The sequence below is a fragment of the Notolepis coatsorum genome (genome assembly GCF_963971535.1).
Source record: "Notolepis coatsorum genome assembly, chromosome: 11".
NCBI lineage: Eukaryota > Metazoa > Chordata > Actinopteri > Aulopiformes > Paralepididae > Notolepis > Notolepis coatsorum.
The window spans coordinates 85713853-85734388 of record NC_140175.1 but is presented as its reverse complement, the minus strand read 5'-3'; the positions used below and the strand labels follow the sequence as shown (position 1 = coordinate 85734388).

The following is a 20536-nucleotide window of genomic DNA, read 5'->3' as shown; positions in this document are numbered from 1 at the left end:
ACGCCGCTGCATGCTTCTCAACTGCAGTTCCTTGCTGTGTTTGTTGGGGTGAAACCTGTCAGGCCACAGCTGAACTGTCGGACATGCCGCTGTTGTGAGGAGCGGTGCGTTCCAGGTTGGGTGAGTAGTGTTTGCTGGCGGGCTCCACTTGTCTGTTAGTGCTATGGGGGCTACTAGACAAAGTTTATGGAAACCGGCCCCAGGCTAGGGTCCTTTGTTTAGCCGTCTAGGCGACAGAAGGCCTTGGTCTGGCGACCATTATAGTTTTAACTAGTGGGCCGCGACCATTGACACTGGTGATCCCTGTGTGTTCTGGACGAGTGGATTCTCTCTGTCACCGTGTTAAGACCCCATCTTTCATATCCAAATGAGAGTATTCCTTCACGAGGGGATATGTGCATGTAATGTGCGATAGCGGCAGATTCATGTTCAAAGTCAGCTATACAGGCCAGTTGGTACTGTGCTGATTCCGCCGGACGTGTTATTGTCACCGTTGTGAAGCGGTGTTGACGTCTTGTTTTCTCTTTTCTCTTAAAAAGTGAGGAGGGTTCAGAACGGCGGCCTGTCTGGGTGAGTGTTATGTCATTGTTTACATGTTCATAGCTTACGGTTAGCCGGTCGGTGGCCTGGCGCGGGGAGCTTGGCTTCTCGCGCGCCGCCGGGAGCTCGCTCCTGATCGCGTGCGTCGTAGATCGGCGTCTCGCGAGCGGAAGCGATAGCACCCGAACGGCTGGAGCAGCCGTTAGCTTGATGCTATTCTGTTGAACGTGCTTTGATTTTTAACATGTTTTACACTCTTGACCACGACGTCATCCTTGACAGGGGATGTTCGTCAACCCTGCCCGAGCCTAGACGGGGATTGCGTCAACAAAGAGGACTGTAGCGACTGGTGGAGCGGCGACGCTGCCCGGATCGAACAACACGGGACGCTTGTGACTGCACTTCGCTGATCTGCGTTCCGGGCAGGTACGGGGTTGGCCAGACCCTCATAACACGTCTTCTGGTTTTACCTTGCTAAATGTATTGTGAATGACGGTGTTTTTTCCCAAAACGTGTGTTGTTGCAATGCATTTGAGATACGTTGCGGGTTGTGTGTGAGCTGTTTTTGTCACTGGCAGTAGCTTCTCCGTGCAGGTCGTGATGTATTGATCTGGTTGTTGTGTGAGAAACATCATGGTGTTTATGTGTACCGTGTACTCACTACTAAGGCAACTAACCTATGAAGCTATGCTTGGTGACGAGTGAGTAAAAGAATGTTCTTTCTCAGACTGTAATGACAATGGACAGTGAGTTCACACATTAACAGGGTTTCCTGTTTTAACTGGCCGTATTGAGGGTGAAATAGGAGGATTGTGTTTTTCCCCCCCCGGTTCCCTGGGGACTTTATCACCTCCTATCAGACATGTTGTGCATTAATTGTGTCTTTTGTGTGGTAGGGATACGATGTAACTCTCAGCTTGATTGCTGAGGTTGTGCTAAATCTGCTGGAGAAACTTATTTCCTAAAGGGAAATTGGTTTGGTTGCTGTCATGTGTGTTTAGCAAGGCCTGTGGTCGATACTAATCAAGAATGATGTATTCTCTCATTGTGATGATGATGGGTTGTGTGTGTCATGTGACCTACAACTGGGTTGTACTGGCCACAGAAGCACATGTGTATGTTGGACCGGGGTTCTTAGAGCCCTCTCTATTCTGTGTTTTTCCTTAGTAAAAATCAGATAGCAGGTTAGCTCGTGCGCTGTGTGGAGCTGTGAAACGCTTCATAGAGCTGACTATGACTGTGTCATATTCTCTTTTTGTCGTTACGTCGTATCATGGGTGTGGGGTCGTAAAGGGGTGAACTGGTAACCTTTCCTCTCCCCATTGTCTGTCGGTCAGGGGTACACCCCCTGTCCTTCAAGGTTCCCGTCACGTGGCGGTTCGGCACGTTACGGGGGGGGGGGGGGGGGGGGGGGGGGAGGGAGTTCCTGGTCCCACGGCCTGGTATATTGGGCGTGTGCACCGCAGGAATTCCCCCACCATAGAGTACGTCACCGTGCGCGTCTCTGTTGGTAGGACTTCCGTGTGCTGTTCAGGTCCATGTGATGGATCTGTTTTCAGGGGGGGTGGTCAGGGCTCCTCCTCACCAAGCGCCTACTCAGGCCTTCTGTGAGTTCGGACTCCTTCTTCCATGTGATCCATGTGAGGAAGCCTCCATCAGAGTACAGAGCCTTCCTCCTCAGATTGTCAAAGTGAGTGGACCCTCTAGAAGGGTCCTTTTCTATTGTATGTATATTCGATTCAATTCGTTTATTGAGTGTGTATGGGTTCGGTGCCTCTTCCCCGGAGGCCCTAAGACCAGTTTTTTACATGGCTCAAGGTGCAATATATTCTTTTCAATCTGTACAGCTCGCGTGGGAAGTCTCTCTGGGGATCCCCGTCTCTTTCCTATGGGAGGGTGGTGGGATGTGAAAATGTGAACATTTTTTACCCCGGCTGTGTAGACTGGGATACATACTGTTGATGCTTCCTTCTTTCTATTCCAGAAGTGTTGGAGTTAGGGAGTGTCACACCCCTCTTGTCGTTCCCCTGGGCGCCTTGGGGATTCAATGGCAGGTCTAAATAGCCTGTTCATTGATGGGGGTGTGTCCCGACGCACGTATAGTGCTAGCTCGCTGTAAACAGGCGATTGACTGGCACGCCTTAGTTGCTTGTGGTTGAAACAGCGTTTTTATAAAGCAACTGAGATGGGGGTTTTTCCTCTTCCGGCGACCACATCCCATGACCTGGGTGGGTTGTCGACGGATCCTCGTTCATGTCTGGGGGATGATGACGGGATGGATCTGAACATATGTAGTGGGGTCTCACGCCCTTGGGGTGGGCCACCAGGCGCGGTTCGTCCCGACGTCTGGGTGGCGCCTTCTTTTCATGTTAAGATCAACACGCATATCTGCCCTTTTCCTGGGGCATGTCGGCGTGGTTAGGGCACGGGACTGGTTCTGGTCACGCTGGTCCAGATCAGTTGAACCCGTTGTCCGCCGGGGATGCAGATCTGCTGTTCTGGTACCCTGAGGGACTTGGGCTTTTTTCAGGGGGAAAAATGCCAGGTCGGTCTGGGTGTCACAGGGTTAAGCGCTATGGAGACCCTGGTTGGGTATGTTTTTACTCAGCACTGTCGTCATGGCTTACAGCCATGCCATTCTGTACGCGCTCGATCTCGTCGGATCTCGGCCGCTACACAGGTTGGTCCTGGTTAGTACTTGGTTGGGAGACCGCCGGGGAATACCAGGAACGGTGTGCTTAGGGGCTGGTTCTCCATTGTTTTTCGCTCCTCTCTCACGCATGGCGAAGAGGGGCCTGTGGGGGTGGTTTTTTGACCTCCTCTGGTGACCCTGTGCTTCCCGTACCGCCAGGCCCGGTCCGAAGTGATGTTTGCGACCCGTAGGCCTGGGTTAACCCTTTTTGGAAACTGAAACACTTGTACTGCGGTATAGCCGGTGTATACCCGCAGGTGTGTTTTGGAGTTTTTTCTTGAGGGGTTATAGGAACAACCACCGCATTGGGTAACACCGAGGTGGTTGATTCCCTGGTGTGTTGGAGCAGTGTCAACTCCCGGGTTCACCGGTTGAGGGTGCCCCTGCACGTTCATGACGTCTGCCAATCGTGTCAGCCTTCTCTGCCTCGACCCCTCTGGGTGGGGGTTGTTAAATGGAGGCTTGGTCATGCAACACCGCCAGCTTACGCTCCTTCCGCCGGGGCGGCTGTGTTCAGCTGTCCCCTCTGGCGCCTGTCTCGTCCGCAGTCTCCAGGCTAGGGTTAACAGCCTGTTGCCTGGTTTTTCCCCGGTGCGCTGCCTGCTTCCGTTGGTTAACCTTTTTTGTGTGCTTACGGCCATGCTGACTGCCTATTCTGCAGGGTCAGTGTGCCAGGCGGTGTACTATTGGGGGGACGGGGCCCGCTCGGCTTACTGGCCTGGTTGGTTCCGCCTGGGAATACCAGGTGCAGTAACTGAGGGGCCTTTGTCCGAATACGCTGGCGATGTGGGGGGCGGGGCACTACGTGCCCACCTGGTGGGGTCTTGATGCTGGCATCATGGACTTCTCCGGGCCCCCATTCCAGGGAGTCCAGTCCTTTTGGTGGGTCTGGGTCTTCCTTCGTGCTCCGCTGCTACGGCCTTGCCACGGGGTTGGGTTTGCCCTTGACCCCGTGATTCTGGGGGCAGTAACGAGGTTGTTCCTCCGTTCGTTCCCGGGTGGCATGCGGGTTGTGCGTGTGTGTAGTCGTGGGTCAAGCCACGGTCTGCTCACCCTGTGCGTTAAGTTGCTTGAGAGCTCTTCGCACGGTCGGGTCCGTCGCCTTCCCGTGAAGCCTCTAATAGGGGGGATACCCTCCATTAGGGGGGGTCGGGGGGGCTCGGCCCTCCCTGTTCTGATGGTTTTGGGGGGCTGTCAGCGGGGTGTATTTGTCAGCCAAGTGGCTCCGCTTGGCCTCCCTTGTGCAGAAGGCGAAGCCAAGCTAAGCCACTAACGATACAGAACGTTAGGTTATGACTATAACCAAGTTCTGTTAGTTAGGGGCGATGCTTGGCTTCGGACGGCCGCTGCAGCCCTTGACCTCACCTTGTGGTGAAAGCTTGGGAAGGAGGAGAGCAGGTGACCACACACCTGCTTATGAAGGTAAGCTGATGAGGGGTGTGGTCAGACTAATACTGGTATTAGAGGTACATTTGTGGTTTATTCAGTACGCGTGCACGTACGCGAGATAGTGCAGAAGGCGAAGCCAAGCATCGCCCCTAACTAACAGAACTTGGTTATAGTCATAACCTAACGTTTTCTGTTCTCTATAGGACTATAGGAGACTCTGTGTTCATTACTTTTACTTCAAGTTTGATGTTCTTTCAAGTGCCTAGTACCGCAGAGTCCTTTTAACCCTTTCACTGCCACACGACAGAAGGTTAACCCTTTACTATCACACAACCGACGGTCGCCGATGAACAATGTCCAGGTGGGAGAGTGCAGAGGTCCACCTCCACTTACCTTCCTGTGTGTTTGGTCTCAGGTCCGTCTGAGGTGTCTGCCTCTGTGAGGTACAACCGGCGGCCCACCTGCCCCGACACCTCCGTGGGGGTCTACATCCCCACTCCCCCTCCTTCTCGCCACAGGAAGAGCCATAGTCTGGGAAACAAGTGAGTAGCGCATCTCTTGGTCATAGTGTTACCCTGGCGTGTGGAATGTTTAGGACTCTATCTAATGTCTGAATCTGAATTTCCCCAAGGGGATCAATAAAGGATTATCTTATCAAGTTATCTCTTATCTTATAGTCCACGTCATTGTTTGAGAGGAGGGGGACGTACGATGTACAGAATAGAAGAGTGGGCATGTGGGCACGGACTGCTGCCAATTGCCGGAGAACTAACGGCTGGTGAACTTGAGAACTGTTAGGACTATCTGACACTATTACTACTGTCTACTCTACACTATTACTACTGATTGAATCCGGCCACTCACTACTGTTCACTACTACTACTCACGTTTTGTTGTATTTGTCACATATAAGGTACATGTACGTTATAGTGAAATGTTTGTTTCTGTATGACCCTCCTGGGATTGTGTTTCATACAGTAAAGAGAGTAAAAGACCAAACACGACAAAACTAAAAGTGTACAAAAATGCTAAATGCTCAAATTTGGTAGAAGAGGTAGTGCAAATGTGTAAGAATAAATGGATAAAATACGGTGTAATGTTAAAAAGTGTTTACTGTCATCACTATTGTCATTATTACTTTGCACTTTGTTCTATGTTCTATTATTACTACTATCCTACCTGTACCCCCCCCCCCCATATGCTGGTATGACACCTGAATTCTCCCAAGGGGGTTAACCCTTTCACTACCACACCACAGACGGTTAACCTTTCACTACCACACTACAGACGGTTAACCCTTTCACTACCACACTACAGAAGGTAACCGTCTGTAGTGTGGTAGTGAAAGGGTTAACCTTCTGTAGTGTGGTAGTGAAAGGGTTAATAAAGAAACACTTGACTTGAATCTCAGACCCTGATCGACTTCACAAGGCAAACGGAAGTTGCTTCCTAACACCTTTGAACCCACTTTTCTCACATTTGCCTTCTAATCGCTCATCTCTCTCGACAGCATGATGTGTCAGTACGGCATGTCTGAAAGCAAGAGTGCTACGTTTCCCATAGAGAAACCACGCCACCTGCTGGACGACAGCTTCCTGGAGTCTCAGAGTCCGGCCAGGAACGATCCCCACAGTACCTCTGTGTCCAACGGCTTATCTTTAGGTACAACAGCCTCCTATTTCATTTTAAAGATGCATTTGAAGGGAAAGCAGGGGGCATACAACAGGTTACAAGTGGAAATCGAACCCACATCCCACAAGTTGAACCAAAAATATAACAATCACACTGAGCCACCTTAACATTCTCCTATTCTTTCTGGTCATGGTCCATATGATATTAAAGGTCTACTCAATCTACCACTTAAAGGTGCACAATGACATTTTGAGAGAGAGAATTGTTACATTTGCAGAGCCTGCTACTATGATGTAGAGTAAGTAAGTAGAGTCTATCTCATGTTATCATAAATTCTAAGAATAATCTTTTTGAAGCACTGTAAAGCCTAGCAGATGCTTATTTGAATAGTAAATATATATATATATATATATATATATATATATATATATATATATATATATATATATATATATATATATATATATATATATATTAAAGATGTCTGGCCTTGCAACTGTCACAACAGTAAAATGGTAACTTTTCATTGTCTCAGGGACCCAGTTTTTCCCTGAGCATAGTTTAGTGTAATGTATATTATTATTTTCATATACCATAGAGATTTTCTACAACTTTGAGTTGGAAAACATTTCCCCCAAAACTACATACCACACCTTTAATGTATTTCAAGTTTCAAGTTTGTTTATTATTTGTCACAACAAAATACAGAATACTTTATGATGAAATGCTTGTTTCTGTGTGAGCCCCTGAGAGTGTGCTACATACAGTAAAAAAAAATGTTTTTATTAAGAAGTAAGTGAAAAGTAAGCAAAGGAATGTTCAGTCAATATACATTATATACAATACAGAGTAAAATTAGTAACAGTGAGGTACAATGCAGAAATTAGATAAGGTACAAAACTGAGGAGCAAATGAGGTATGAATGTAGTGCAAATCTCTTTAATAATAGATCAATCCAAAGTGAGTGGTAAGGTGAGTGTTTGTTTAAAGTGAGTGTGTACATGTGGTGAGTGTAGATGATGGGTTGTTACATAGTGTCATTGTCATTGAGCATCCTGATGGCCTGGGGATAGAAGCTCCTTCTGAGTCTCTCTGTGCTGGCCATGAGACTCCGGTATCCCTTGCCTGACCGCAGCAGTTCAAAGAGGTAGTTGTTTGGGTGACTAGAGTCTTTGATTATTCTCTTAGCCTTGGCCCTGCAACGCTTGTTATAAATGTCCTGGAGAGTGGGAAGCCTCCAATTGTGCGTTTGGCTGAACGGGCCACTCTCTGTATTTATAAAATTATTCATGAATTATCATCTATTTTATTTCTTTATTGTATTCATTGGCAGGTTCTATTGTACCTTGTAAACGCAAAAACAGTATCCGACACATCTCGGACCATTTCTGTCTTTTTTCTTTTTAAAGACAAACATACAAACAAAAAGAGCACTTGTGGGGAAAGAACAGGGGGGCATTCATCCTTCTTGCACACATGGTGCTTTCATCCAGCAGACACCAACCTCCTCAATTCAAACTACACAAAGTCTGGCCTCCCAGTCCTGGGCCTCACAAATTCCCATTTCTGTCTTTCATATAATTTCCCCCTGTTTTCCCAACAGGCAGCAGTGAAAGCTCGTTTGGGGAGGAGCTATCAGCTGGGATGGAGAGGTGAGATTAGATTAGATTGAATCCAGCAACCAACCAAACCCGACATTCAACCCTTAAGGTTCTTGAATCACTTTGAAATGGATCATAATCATATGAACACACCATTAGTGAATGTTATTAAAGTCTATTGGTGGCTTTATGTGTTCTTGTAAAGAATCGATTATACACCTGATTGTTGCGCTATAACCTCAGAAATATTACAAAATAAGTTGAAGTTACCAATTATTTAATGCATCACATGTTATTATTATTCACATGGTACAGAAATATTACAAAATAAGTTGTAGTTACCAATTATTTAATGCATCACATGTTATTGTATCAATATCTTAAAGTAAAACTCCAACATTTTGGGAAATTAGCTTATTTGGCATCTACCCTGGAATTAGACAAGAAGATACATACCTTTTTTCTTCTCTGTGCATGCAGTAGGAGTAGGAAGACACGCACCGTTAGCCTAGCTTAGCATCAGTCACTGGAAGTAGGTTCCTCCATTAGCCTAGTTCCCAACGTCTTCCTACTCCTACTGCATGCACAGAGAAGAAAAGGGTATGTATCTTCTTGTCTAACTCCAGGGTAGATGGCAAATAAGCAAATTTCCCAAAATGTTGGCGTTTTCCTTTAAGAGTTCAGGTTCAGCATATCAAAGTGATTACAGGCCTAACACAGCCTGTGTGGCAGATTAGCTATGTTTGTTCAGTTTTTGCTGATTAATGTATGTAGTGGTTCTGTCATGTGAGCTGTGCCTTGCAGCTTACTAGCCCTCACTGTGGAATGATATCAGTGTTTATGAATGTCTCTAACATCCTAACGCCAAGTGTTTTGAAAAGCTTATCGTGCGTCTGTGTTTTTAACCACCAGCAAGGTGGCAGGAAATCCCACTTAGTCCCTAAAACCATTGAGTAACCCTCACTGAAGCGTGGCCCCAGAATGAAACACATTTTAAGTAAAGGGCATCCGTTGTTTCTGTTGTCCCGGGATATCTCTGGATGAAAAGGGGGTTACGGGGGATTTTGAGTAACCAAAAAGCAGTGACCCGCCTTACAGCTCGAACTGACTGTGACAATGTGTGACAAACAGGGGGCGCATGTACGCCACATTGGGCCCCAACTGGAGGGTCCCACTTCGCAATTCCCCTCGGAGCCGCAGCTATGTTTACAGGTACAGTTCAGTAGGGAAGGTGGGAGGGATGCTTTGTCACACTCTAAAGTCAAAGGTCATTCATCCCTGGTGGTGGGAAAGTGGGGTGGAACGCACTGCATGCACTGTCTCACCTGTCTCCTTGCCCCATGCTGGTGGAAGCTGGCAGTTATTTTCATCCACGTGTAGGCTTTATTGTATTATAGATTTTTTTTTATTTGTTGACGTTTTTTTTAAATCTCAAGGCTTTGTAGTCAATAAGAAACTGTTATCCAAGCTTTCCTGCACCAAGCAAACACCAAGTTCAATAGTATATTATTATTATTATTATTATTATTATTATTATTATTATTATTATTATTATTATTATTATTATTATTATTATTATTATTATTATTATTATTATTAGTATATTATTATTATTATTATTATTATTATTATTATTATTATTATTATTACAATCACTCACATTGATCAAACTCCACTCACATTGATCAGACTCCATCCTCTCTTTTTCTTTCTTCATTACCGCATCAGTCCCAACATCTTTTGTGGATTCTTCAGTCAAGGTAGCTGTAGACATTAACAAGAGGACGAGAAAAAGGTTCTGTGTGTAATTAGTTTCAGAAACCAATGACATAAGAGTGGGAATGGTGAAGGAACACTTACAGAAACATACAGGATTCAACATATTCCGCCGATTTGTACAGCTAATACAATTATATCATCAGTATATAATGATATGCCAATAGTCATATCTGCTACTTTAACTTTTAGAGTGTTAAATATTGTCCCCAAAGCTTGGATTGCAGTATTCTTTCAGCAGCAGGGACATTCATAAGGAATGGTACAGCGCTTCAGCTTAGGCTTTAAGAGATCTGACCTGAGCTCAGCACACTGTCAGCTTCCAGCTGTAAGGCCTTCTTCTTGTGTCTGTCTCACCGCCACAGCCTCTGACACCCCTGCCCCTCTCTGGAGGGGTGTGTGGCTCAAGCTTGGCTGGTGCCCACCTGTCTGTCTTCTGTGGCTATGGGGGAGGGAGGGGTCCTCTCCCGATTACACTTTCTTTATTTTTTTCTTACGTTAGGTTTCCCCTTTTAGAAAAGGTGCTAGAAAGTGAGAATTCCTATAACATTTAGGAATTCTGTATGTAGACCGTTTCAACTTGACAACGTAAACATTCTACATGGACCATGTTTGATTTCCTGTCCGTTGTTGACGTGACTACAATTATAAGAAGAGGACGGATCAGTGTCATCGTAGAAGCGTTGGAAAATGTCTTTCCCCCGTTACTACTGGGAGACGAATGGCATTAGACGTAGCGCCGTCTCCCAGTTGTGATATAACCTGTGCGAGAGAACGCCAGGGGCTGTGACCAATCCTCTTCTTATTCTTCTAGCACTGCAACAGGAAATCATCTGCACTCCCAAGCTGTTCCCTAGCAACGCAATTCCACTGAAACCGTCAATAGGAGCTCTGTATATTTCAGTATTGTGTGCTCATCTTGTTGTTTTCATAACACAAAGTAATCTGTCACCACGCCATTCACAGATTCATGAACATAGTGTAATGTACGAGCCCGGGGTGCACATGCTGCACGTGTGTGCACATCCATAGTCGTGACGTTTCTCCAAAAGACGAAGGGACTTCATCATAATTTTATTTATTCGTACGTGGAATTGTTACAATCCAACAGTGTCTTCAGTACATATGGTTCACTTGATATGATCAACTAAATTCCATGGCTGAAAGGAACAGGAAGAAGAAAACTCTTATTGTACCTGCCCCTACACACATACAGTGATAGACTGTTCATAGTGCAACGTTTATCAAACCAAACCAAATGTACATACTTATTTAGCAGAAATTAAAACATCAACACAATTAAATTAACATAAATAAATACATTTAGTTTATCTATCAGTTAAATTGCATATTTACTGAGGTTCATTCATTTATACACACACACACATTTATCTCTATATTTATTGTACACTGTTCTATTATATAATGTATTATTATTATATATTATACTTCTATATACTATTATACTATATAATTGTATTATTTCTATTTTATTATACTATAACTAACTACTATCATGCTATTTATACTACACTTTATTATATTGGTATACAGTATTATACAATGCTTGAGTAGTGGGAGCACATGCTATTTCTCCTGGTTTGTCGCCATCCCTGTGGTGCTCATCATCTGACACAATCCAAGAACCTCCAGCAGTTATGAACGTTTCCCAAGACTCCCTCTTCCTCGCTACTCTATGCTCTCTACTTTCAGTTGTGCTTTTCCTTTGTCAAGTAGAGACATCCAGGCAACTTTACTTTCTTATACCCCTGTGGCTGCCAAGGTTTGTCGGCCGGCTGATCTTCAACAATATCTTAGGAAATCTTCAACCATATCAATATCAAGATCTGTTTTGACCACTACCAAAGACTATTAGTTTACCACATTCAGCAGATGTGATGATCAAGAGAAGGTCGGCAACTGCATGCAAGCTTCACTTCGCTTCAGGAACGTTGTATTTGAATGTACAGTGTTGCACTACTTGGTCACGAGGAGAGAGGATCTTCCAAAAGACACAATGGCATGGGGGGCTGAACAAGGGTCTGTTTCAATAGTTTGATCCCACTTTTGTTTGCACTCCCACCTCGCATGTCTTTCCTACATCTCCCAGCCCGTCAGGTGCCAACTCCTGCTATGGATGCAGCGAGGTGGGTAGTGTCATCATCGAAGGGCCCCTCCGAAGGAAGACCCTGCTGAAAGAGGGTCGCAAACCCAAGGTGAGGCGTTTTTTGCCATTATTCAAACACTTCTGTTTGTATCATTGTTCAAACACTTTTGTTTGTATCATTGTTCAAACGCTTCTGTCTTTATCATTGTTCAAACACTTCTGTCTTTATCATTGTTCAAACACTTCTGTTTGTTTCATTGTTCAAACACTTCTGTTTGTACAATTATTTTTTTTAATCCACTTTTTCTCCTATTTTTCTGTATTTTCCTCCCATCCCAATTTTTGTCGTTATGCCAATTCCCCCCTCCCCTTCCTGGTCGTTGCGTGCATGTGCCCCCCACTGGTCGGTCTAGGGAGCCCTGAAGTCTATCAGATGCTTCCTCCGATACATAGGAGACAGCCAGCAGCCTCTTTTCACCCGGCAGCGAGGACTCTCATTGGTGAAGTGTAACGCGTGGGAGGTCACACTACCTTCACCATTTCCCTCCCTCGCTGTGCAGGCGCCCTGACCGACCTGTAGGAGTCGCTGTTTACGATGACCAGGACCCACCCTCGCCGGGTTTCCCACCTGCTAACACAGCCAATTGTGTCAGTATGGACGGTCGGCCAACCCGGAAGCACCACAGCTGGATTCGATCCCACTGTCTCTGTGGTGGTAGACAGACGCTTAGTCCGCTGCGCTACCCGGCCGCCCTCTGTTTGTACAATTGTTCAAACTCTTTTTCTGCCAGTATGTTTCACTTTAAGATACCTACAGTATGTGACCCGTTCTAGTGACTGGCTAGTTCTTAAGGTCCCCCAAGTTTGATCGGAACTTGGCAAATCTGCATTTTCCTTCGATGCCCCTATAGCTCATGGAATGACCTCCAACGCTCTAAAGATTGAGATTATCCCCTCTGTTGCAGAGTTGAGGACCTTTATCTCTAGCCACTGTCCATCAAGTTGTACCTGCGTTAGTTGATTTCTTTGTTTGTCCTTGTTCCTTCTTGACATGTTGTGATTTGAAATGCTGTTATTTACCACTGTAAACGAGGGAAACCTCAGTGCCTCATGAGTATAAATAAAGGTTTGAAATCACATTGCAGTGGCATCATCTCTTGGTGAGCAATGAAACGGGGTAATTTTTTTTAAACTTTTGACATTGTTTGGTATTTGTGTGATTGTGTTCCAGTTGTCATCGTGGACTAGATTCTGGATCGCTCTCTCTGGCTCAACACTTACATTCTACGGAGCCAAAGCGCTGAGGGCCTCCGAGAGGAAGCATGTAAGTGTGTTACTTCAGAAAGACAGAGACGAAGGAAACTTCAAGTCATGTAGTACTGGTGATTTAGTCAAACCAGAGCTTAGTCTGGTGCTTAGTCAAACTAGAGACTTTTCAAAGGGAGACTAACCAAGTCACTCTCACTTCCTGCAATGTGTCATGTGAGCTACTCGAGGCACGGCATTGGCTGGCTTACTGCACCCCCACCCTAGGAGACTACAGTGGGCATAGACTCCATTCACCCCAATGATGGATTTAGAGGTTTTGAACAAATGTGGCAATTTTTTTTCAAATTGAAATCAAAAGACAAGTATTGGACCGTCGCTTACAGGTGGAAGGTGTTCTGAACATTCAGACAGTACATTTCATTATTCCTGACCTGTAGATCCAGCGCATTACAAGTTTGTCCTGCAATCACAGTGTTAACGATAGCGCCTGTGTAAAAGTCCCGCGCACTTAGGAGACATGAAGTGTTTTCATCCCATCGATGCGGCATCTTCCTGTAGTAGAGTTTGGTCAAACTAAAAGTTAAATATGTAACATAATAGTTGAGGTTAAATGGAAGTCTGTGTTGATGTGAGTCTGGTGTCCTGTGTTCCTGTGTCCCACAGTACAAATCAAACCCTTGTAAGAAGGTGTGTGTGACGGGCTGGATGGTGGTTCTGCCAGACGACCCGGCCAGACCCAACATCTTCCATCTCAATGACCCGGACAAAGGTGAGCCTCGGGACACGTTTTGTTAGAACTACACAGAGCCAGTTTTATGATTTAGATTAGATTAAAATGTACTGTCATCATACAGCACAAGTACAGTACAACGGAAATAAGTTTAGCATCCAACCAGAGTGCAAATGTAACCGTAAAGTGCAATAGTAATATACAATGTACAGGTCATTAAACTGGGTATAAAATATATAAATTAGTACTACTGAGTAATAGTGCTAATCAGATGTATGTACAGTGATACAGGTATAAAGACACTATGGCAGTAAGTCATACTGGCCAGCAGCGTAACTAGTGAGATTAGGTAAGGGATATCTACAGATATAGATATAGTAGGGCGGCTGGGTGGCGCAGCGGAGATTGCGCTTGTCACCAATGCAAGAGACTCCGGTCTCGTATCCGGGTGTCAGCATTGCCTCCGGCTTGGGCCGGCCGTCATACTGGCTCAATTGGCAGAGTCAGCGGGTGGTAATCTGGACGTTGTGGACAGCGACTCCTACAGGTCGGTTGGGGGACGCCTGCACAGCAGAGACAGGAAATAGCGGGGGTAGTGTGAGCCTCCCACACGTTACACCTCGCCAATGAGAGTCCGCGCTGGCAGGTGAAAAGATGTGACAGGCTTGCAAGGCTTCTATCCTCCCTACAACCGACCAGTGGGGGGCATATGCGAGCAACGTTCAAGACAGGAGAGGGGAGAATTGGAAACACGAAATTGGGATGGGGGGAAAATAGAAAAATAATGAGGAAAAAGTGGATAAAAATTTTTATAAAGATATAGATATAACGGAACGTAGACCAATCGCAGCCACTCTTATTGTCTGGGACCAAATACGGCCACGCCCCATTCCCAGTAAGAAGTGGGAATCTCTAGAATGGGTTTCGGGCGACGCTGTATGTGGCTCTCAAGGTGACGATTAGACAACACTTTCTGTTGTCAGTAGATGGCAGCATTGGTTTTAAATTAAAAGGTGAAAATGTTGAAAACGACATGAATACATTTCCCATAGCGTTAGCACAGGTCACAGGTCACTGGGATGTGTCTATTCTTTGACGCGATCTGAACAGCGTTAAACTATTAACGGGACCTCAGTACAGTGACCGCGAATGGTAAACTAATTATCTTAACAAAAGTGCATCATTAGCATTACGTTTGTTGTCTAAAGGGAAACATAATGGTACAATTTAAGATTTGAATGTTATCCGCATGTAAAGGACAAATAAAACATCGTTAATTTGTAAGAAACCCCAATGAAAACGGCGCAGGGTAAGTAATATTCGCTATTGTTATGAAAATGTGATAGAATCCTATAAAAATGTGGACGCACTTGGTCACCGTGACGTTAGTATCTACAGATATGTAAAAAGGATTATATGCACATGTACAGACAGATGTATGGTATATACAGCATTATGCAATATCAATTCAGATTTGGTTGCAATTTTGTGAGAGCCGTTCTGCAACCTCTTCCCAGGCAATGTTTACAAGTTCCAGACCGGGTCCCGGTTCTCAGCGATCCTCTGGCACAAACACCTGGAGGAGGCTTGTAGGAGCAACAGACCTCAGGTATGAGTTTGATTAGATTTCCTTTATTTGATTGAAGTTTATTTCAAATATTCAACACAACAAACAAACATCAAGTACAGCTGCAAGGTGTACTGGATGTTTGTTTGTTGTGTTGAATATTGTGGGCCCTTTTGAGGATGATTTGCCCACCGGCACTTTGGCGACATCTAGTGGCTCGGGTGTGCATATTTTTTAATAGAATATTCATATCAAATTAAAGCCCCATTTGTTCCCTGTCGATAGCCCTTTTAGGTGATGAAATCCGTTCAGCGGTTCTCGAGTTACATGCCGATATTTGAGGCTTGCGCAAAGTACACGATATTGCGCAAATACTACTCCCGACTCTTGGGGCTCTAGTTCCGTCAATCATTTGTCGATCTCGAAAATTATTGGACAGGGTTGTAGCCAATGAGTGGGGCTTTCCAATGATACCCCAGGTCGGGATGTACGAATAAGAGATATAGGTGAGAAACTCACAAGCGAAAACAGGAAGAGAAAAACCGCCGAATGAATTGAAGTCTATGAGAAAACTGAGCTTTTCTTTTGTACACAGTTTACCAAAATCACTCCTAATCACTAATTTCTGAATGGATCTTTATGAGATTTGGACATGTACTACATACTGTAAGGCTTCAGGCTATGGATCTCTGGAGTTTTTTAAGCCATACGAATTTCTGGGGAAATACTACTTCTGGACTACTACAGACAAACTTGAGTAACAAGTTTTTCTACAACTCAAGTTCAGACCTATGTTATTCTATTTCATTAGCACTAAAAGTTATCTTTCTTTATTGCATCATAAACCTCAGAATGTTATCTTTCAAAAGAGACCAGGCTTATGCATGTGCTATAAGTATAAAGTATAGTATTTTGGTTTGCAGAAAAGGTATGCAGTCCTCAAAAACGAAAACAAAAATGGCCACTTTTATGCCCGCATGTTAAGAGGCTGTTCAAATAATAAATGTATATATATATAAAAATAATAATAATAATAAAGAACAAACAAAAAAAACAAAGTCAAACTCAAATTTTTTCTTTTGTCATTTACATAATTTGAAAAGGAGTGGGAAGAAGCATACACTTATTTAATCCCACCCCTTTTTACTTCATCTCTGTACCTCTGGAAAACCATTTGACTGTATTTTATTTTAAACTGTTTTATGTTTTGACATTGCTTTAACTCCACAATCAGACCGTTTCATAATTTTACTCCACAAATTGAGATACAAAGACTTTTCATGGTCGTTCGAAAACTGTATCTTTTAAAAATTAAATGTTCCCCTTAAAATCTTGCACGTTGAACAATCTTTGAATATGTCCTGGGAGTTTATTATTTTTTGCTTTGTACATCCCTGTGTGATGGGTCTGCATTTGAGAGAAGACCTGTAAGCCTAAGCAAGTCTTAAAGCTCACCTCGCCAGTCTTTAGTAATTTCATTGTTCTTTTCTTTACATCAGTGCTAACGGCTTTGCCCTTGTCTCTCAACAGATACCAGCAAACCTCATGTCGTTTGAATAAGAGAGAAAATCTTACCCAGTGGGAAGTTATTGTGCCAAAACACATTTGTATGGGAGTCCAATGAACTCTTGACAAAAATTATGGAACCCTCTGGAAAGAGAGCATGAAGAAGTGCCCAGCGTCTGAGACTCCACGCCGAGTCAGAAGCTCTTTGGTGCTGGACACGTGCCAGCACCTGCTCACGCACCCTCCCGCTTCTTAGCCAAGACTAAGTGTGATGTAAATGTAGTCGTCAAGAGGAGAGGGGCCCTTGTTTTATTGTCAAAGCTTTCTCGTTCATTGTCGTTTGTTCCGCTGCTATAAACGTGTGTGCAAACACATTGTTTTTTAGCCCATGTTGGGTTTCTCTGCTTGTGTGGAGAAAAGAAAACGCATACGTGCACAAGTTTGGGGCGACAGTGTTGGGTGACTGCAGTTGATATCACACCACCTGGTGGTCAGCACCTGGAATAGCCCCATAGCTGGATGTGGGAGGGCACTCTAAATGAATGCTCTTCACCAACTTGGACTCTGTGCCACAAAGGAGACTTGAGTCCCTGACAAGATGACAGGAATTTACCAGAGGTAAAGGTAAAAGGGAGTACGGAACTGGCTTTAACGAGCCGCCATTGGATTATTTATGAAAACAGAGGCACAGCCCCGGAATCTACTCACATCTACTAAACCAACCCTTACTACGTCAACGGGTAGTCATATTACAAACTGGTGATGTAAACACACGATTAAAAGACAACTTTTCCTCTGCTAGGTTGATAAACGATGAATTATTTAGTTTTTCTACCGTACAAATTACAGCAATTTGTCAAACACTGGGGAAACATTTTGATTTGCACATATGTTGTAAACATTTGTATATATTTTTTTTATTCAATTCCTTAGTCTCAAACCAGGGGACATTTACCATCAAGTCTAAAAGACAAGGCCATCATTCTCTCTACACCAGTATGCAGAGACTACAGTTGTGCAGCATGTCATGTTCGTTTAAAAACAAATGTACACCTAAGTTCCAATGAGTTACTTGAATATATGATTTATATATATTTTTTTGGTACGGATTTATTGTAAACAATATTGGCAGTCAATGAGAAATGGTATGACGTTGAATAATATCTTTGATTCAGCACCTCTCGGAGGATGCAGCTGGTCAGAGGGAGGGATGCATGATGGGTAAAGTTTGTTTCATTTGATAACTCTGAGGAACACAGGGGAAGGGGACAGACGCCATCACGTGGCCCAATGATTTGCTTCCAAAGCAGAATTAAAATCGAATGTTGTACGGCAGATTCCGTAGAATTTGTCTAAATTAAAACAAAATAAATATAATAGAAATCTGCCAATTTTTTTTTTTTTATCTACCTTTTCTCCTATTTTTCTACCATCCCAATTTAGTCGTTATGCCAATTCCCCCCTCCCCTTCCTGGTTGTTGCACGCATTTGCCCCCTACTTGCCGGTCTAGGGAGCCCTGAAATCTATCGCATGCTTCCTATGATACACAGGAGACAGCCAGCAGCCTCTTTTCACCTGACAGCGCAGACTCTCATTGGTGAAGTGTAACGCGTGGGAGGATTACACTACCTTCACCAGTTCCTTCCCTTGCTGTGCAGGCGCCCTGACCGACCTGTAGGAGTCGCTGTTTACAATGACCAGGATACCACCCACCGGCTTCCCTCCCGCTAACTCTGCCAATTGTGTCAGTATGACGACCGGCCAAGCCGGAGGCACCGCTGATAGCCGGATTCGATACCAGTGTCTCTGCGGTGGTAGACAGGCGCTTAGTCCGCTGCGCTACCCGGCCGCTGAAATCTGCCAATTTCAAAAGGAATTTTGTATTCAACACAATCTAATTGAAGCCATAGCTTTAACGCATCCTCCACGTTGCGAATCATAATAAATGCCATTCACGTATGATGTGACAATCATAACAGTGGCAGAAACATTGACGCCAAGCAAAGTCTAAAAGAGTCGTCTCTCAAAAATGATGGGATTTATTAACTATGTTTTTTATTTGAAGAATGTTTTTCTCCCCCTGAAATGATTGCTGAGCCAATGTGTGTTACTTAGTGAGTTAATGTAGTGTTTTAAATGAAGGACTGCAATTTGAACAAAGTAGAAATCGGTGTTAATATGATGTTTTCGTTTCGTTTTCTGTCTTGATCCATGGCTCCACTTTGAATCACATCAGCACCTTTTTGAACCTGAGTGAATATTGCTATTTTACTTTCATATGATTTGTATCTGCGGTCACTGCATAGCGGTCGAGTTTCAGTTTTTGTGTGCATTTTGAAATGTCCATAAAATGTGAAAGTCTGTGTGCCTACCTACAGACTTCCCAAGACTTGCAATATTTTAAACGTAGATCACTAAACACTTTTACCCTCCCAATAGTCTGTTTAATGAGAGATAGCAGTAAATGCTATTGTTTTAACAAACAATGTGTATGTCTTAGAGTTGCACATATATTTTATTAGTACTCGGCTACAAGCAATTTGAGGGATCTTTGAGGAGTGCAAGGATAGAGAGTCTCAGTGTGAACTCACTAGTCTACCTTTGAAGTTATTTAAGTGGGCTACAGCTACCAGTGAAGTGCTGCACAGCCCTATCATGGCAAAATGCCATATTACATTTTTCTACCATTTGTACCCTTAATGAATAAAAACATACCACCATCTTTGCATGTGCCAGCGAGTAATCCTGAAGCAGCCATATTCGTTTAGAATCAACTCAAACTAAAATCTCAAATGTGTCTTTTCACCTTTCCAAGTATTGCAGCTGTTGTTGCTTTCATTGACCATATTCACATGGCAGCTGTTTTGCTCTTGCATCATGCTCAGGTTGGGATTTCTTCCACAGGGTGGAAAGGAATCCCAACCTGAGCATGTCATATGAGCAAAATGGCCACTGCGTGGATATGATCAACTGATAAGTTTGGCCAAATACTGTCATTTGGCATCAATGTATTGGTCTGTTTCCAGTTTATTTTCTGAAGTATTGATGCAAGTATTGCTTTACTTTTAATAGCGAGGATTATCGTTTGCTCTCCTTTCAATTGTTTTGATACTTGTGTATCTGTCAGTTCAAGCCGTATTTTCTGTTCAACTGCAAAAGAGGAGAAAACATAATTATGTACTACGGGACATTGCATGTATTTTGTGTACAACGTTTCTGGTGTCTGTAGTGACTGTGAAAATGACAACCACTCACTTGTATTTCTCTGTGAATATTTTGCTAAGTTATTTCTTACCTTGGCATTGTTGTATGTTGCTGTATTTTTCAGCTTTAAACATCGACACCGAATCATGAATAAAAACGTTATGTAGAGAAAAAGGTTTTCTTGATGGCAGCTGCTGCCACTGTTCAGTGGGCCGTCTGGGACCTGATGCCCAAACAGTCGTGGCAACCGCTGTTTATGTCAAGAGAACAAAAGAACAAGCTCTAGTCCAGGATATCACATCTTAATTCCCAATGTTTTTGGATTAATGAGCATCTTGTCAGTTTTTTTTATTATGCACTACATTTCTTGTCTGGAATGTGAGCCTCAGAGGGGGCCCACTCAATCATATCTTAAAGGAACACTTCACCCAAAAATTTGAATTTGTCAATTGCCTTAAATTCATGGAATTATATATATATTTATTTATTTTAAAGGTAACCGTACTTGTTGAATTGACTACG

General features: G+C 43.9%; 1 protein-coding gene across 1 annotated transcript in view; it reads left to right on the top strand.

Moving 5' to 3' along the window:
* LOC311236352 (ras-specific guanine nucleotide-releasing factor RalGPS1) overlaps positions 1-20295 on the top strand; it is a gene marked incomplete at its 5' end in the record, with an annotated part of 298894 nt that extends 278599 nt beyond the window's left edge. Inside the window, 9 exon segments of the mRNA XM_084324001.1 lie at positions 5037-5163; positions 6132-6283; positions 7857-7905; positions 8986-9066; positions 11741-11846; positions 12969-13061; positions 13670-13775; positions 15254-15345; positions 16834-20295. Of these exon segments, the coding sequence (XP_084180127.1) occupies positions 5037-5163; positions 6132-6283; positions 7857-7905; positions 8986-9066; positions 11741-11846; positions 12969-13061; positions 13670-13775; positions 15254-15345; positions 16834-16863 (836 nt within the window). The 3' untranslated portion in view covers positions 16864-20295.
* Between the last annotated feature and the right edge of the window lie 241 nt (positions 20296-20536).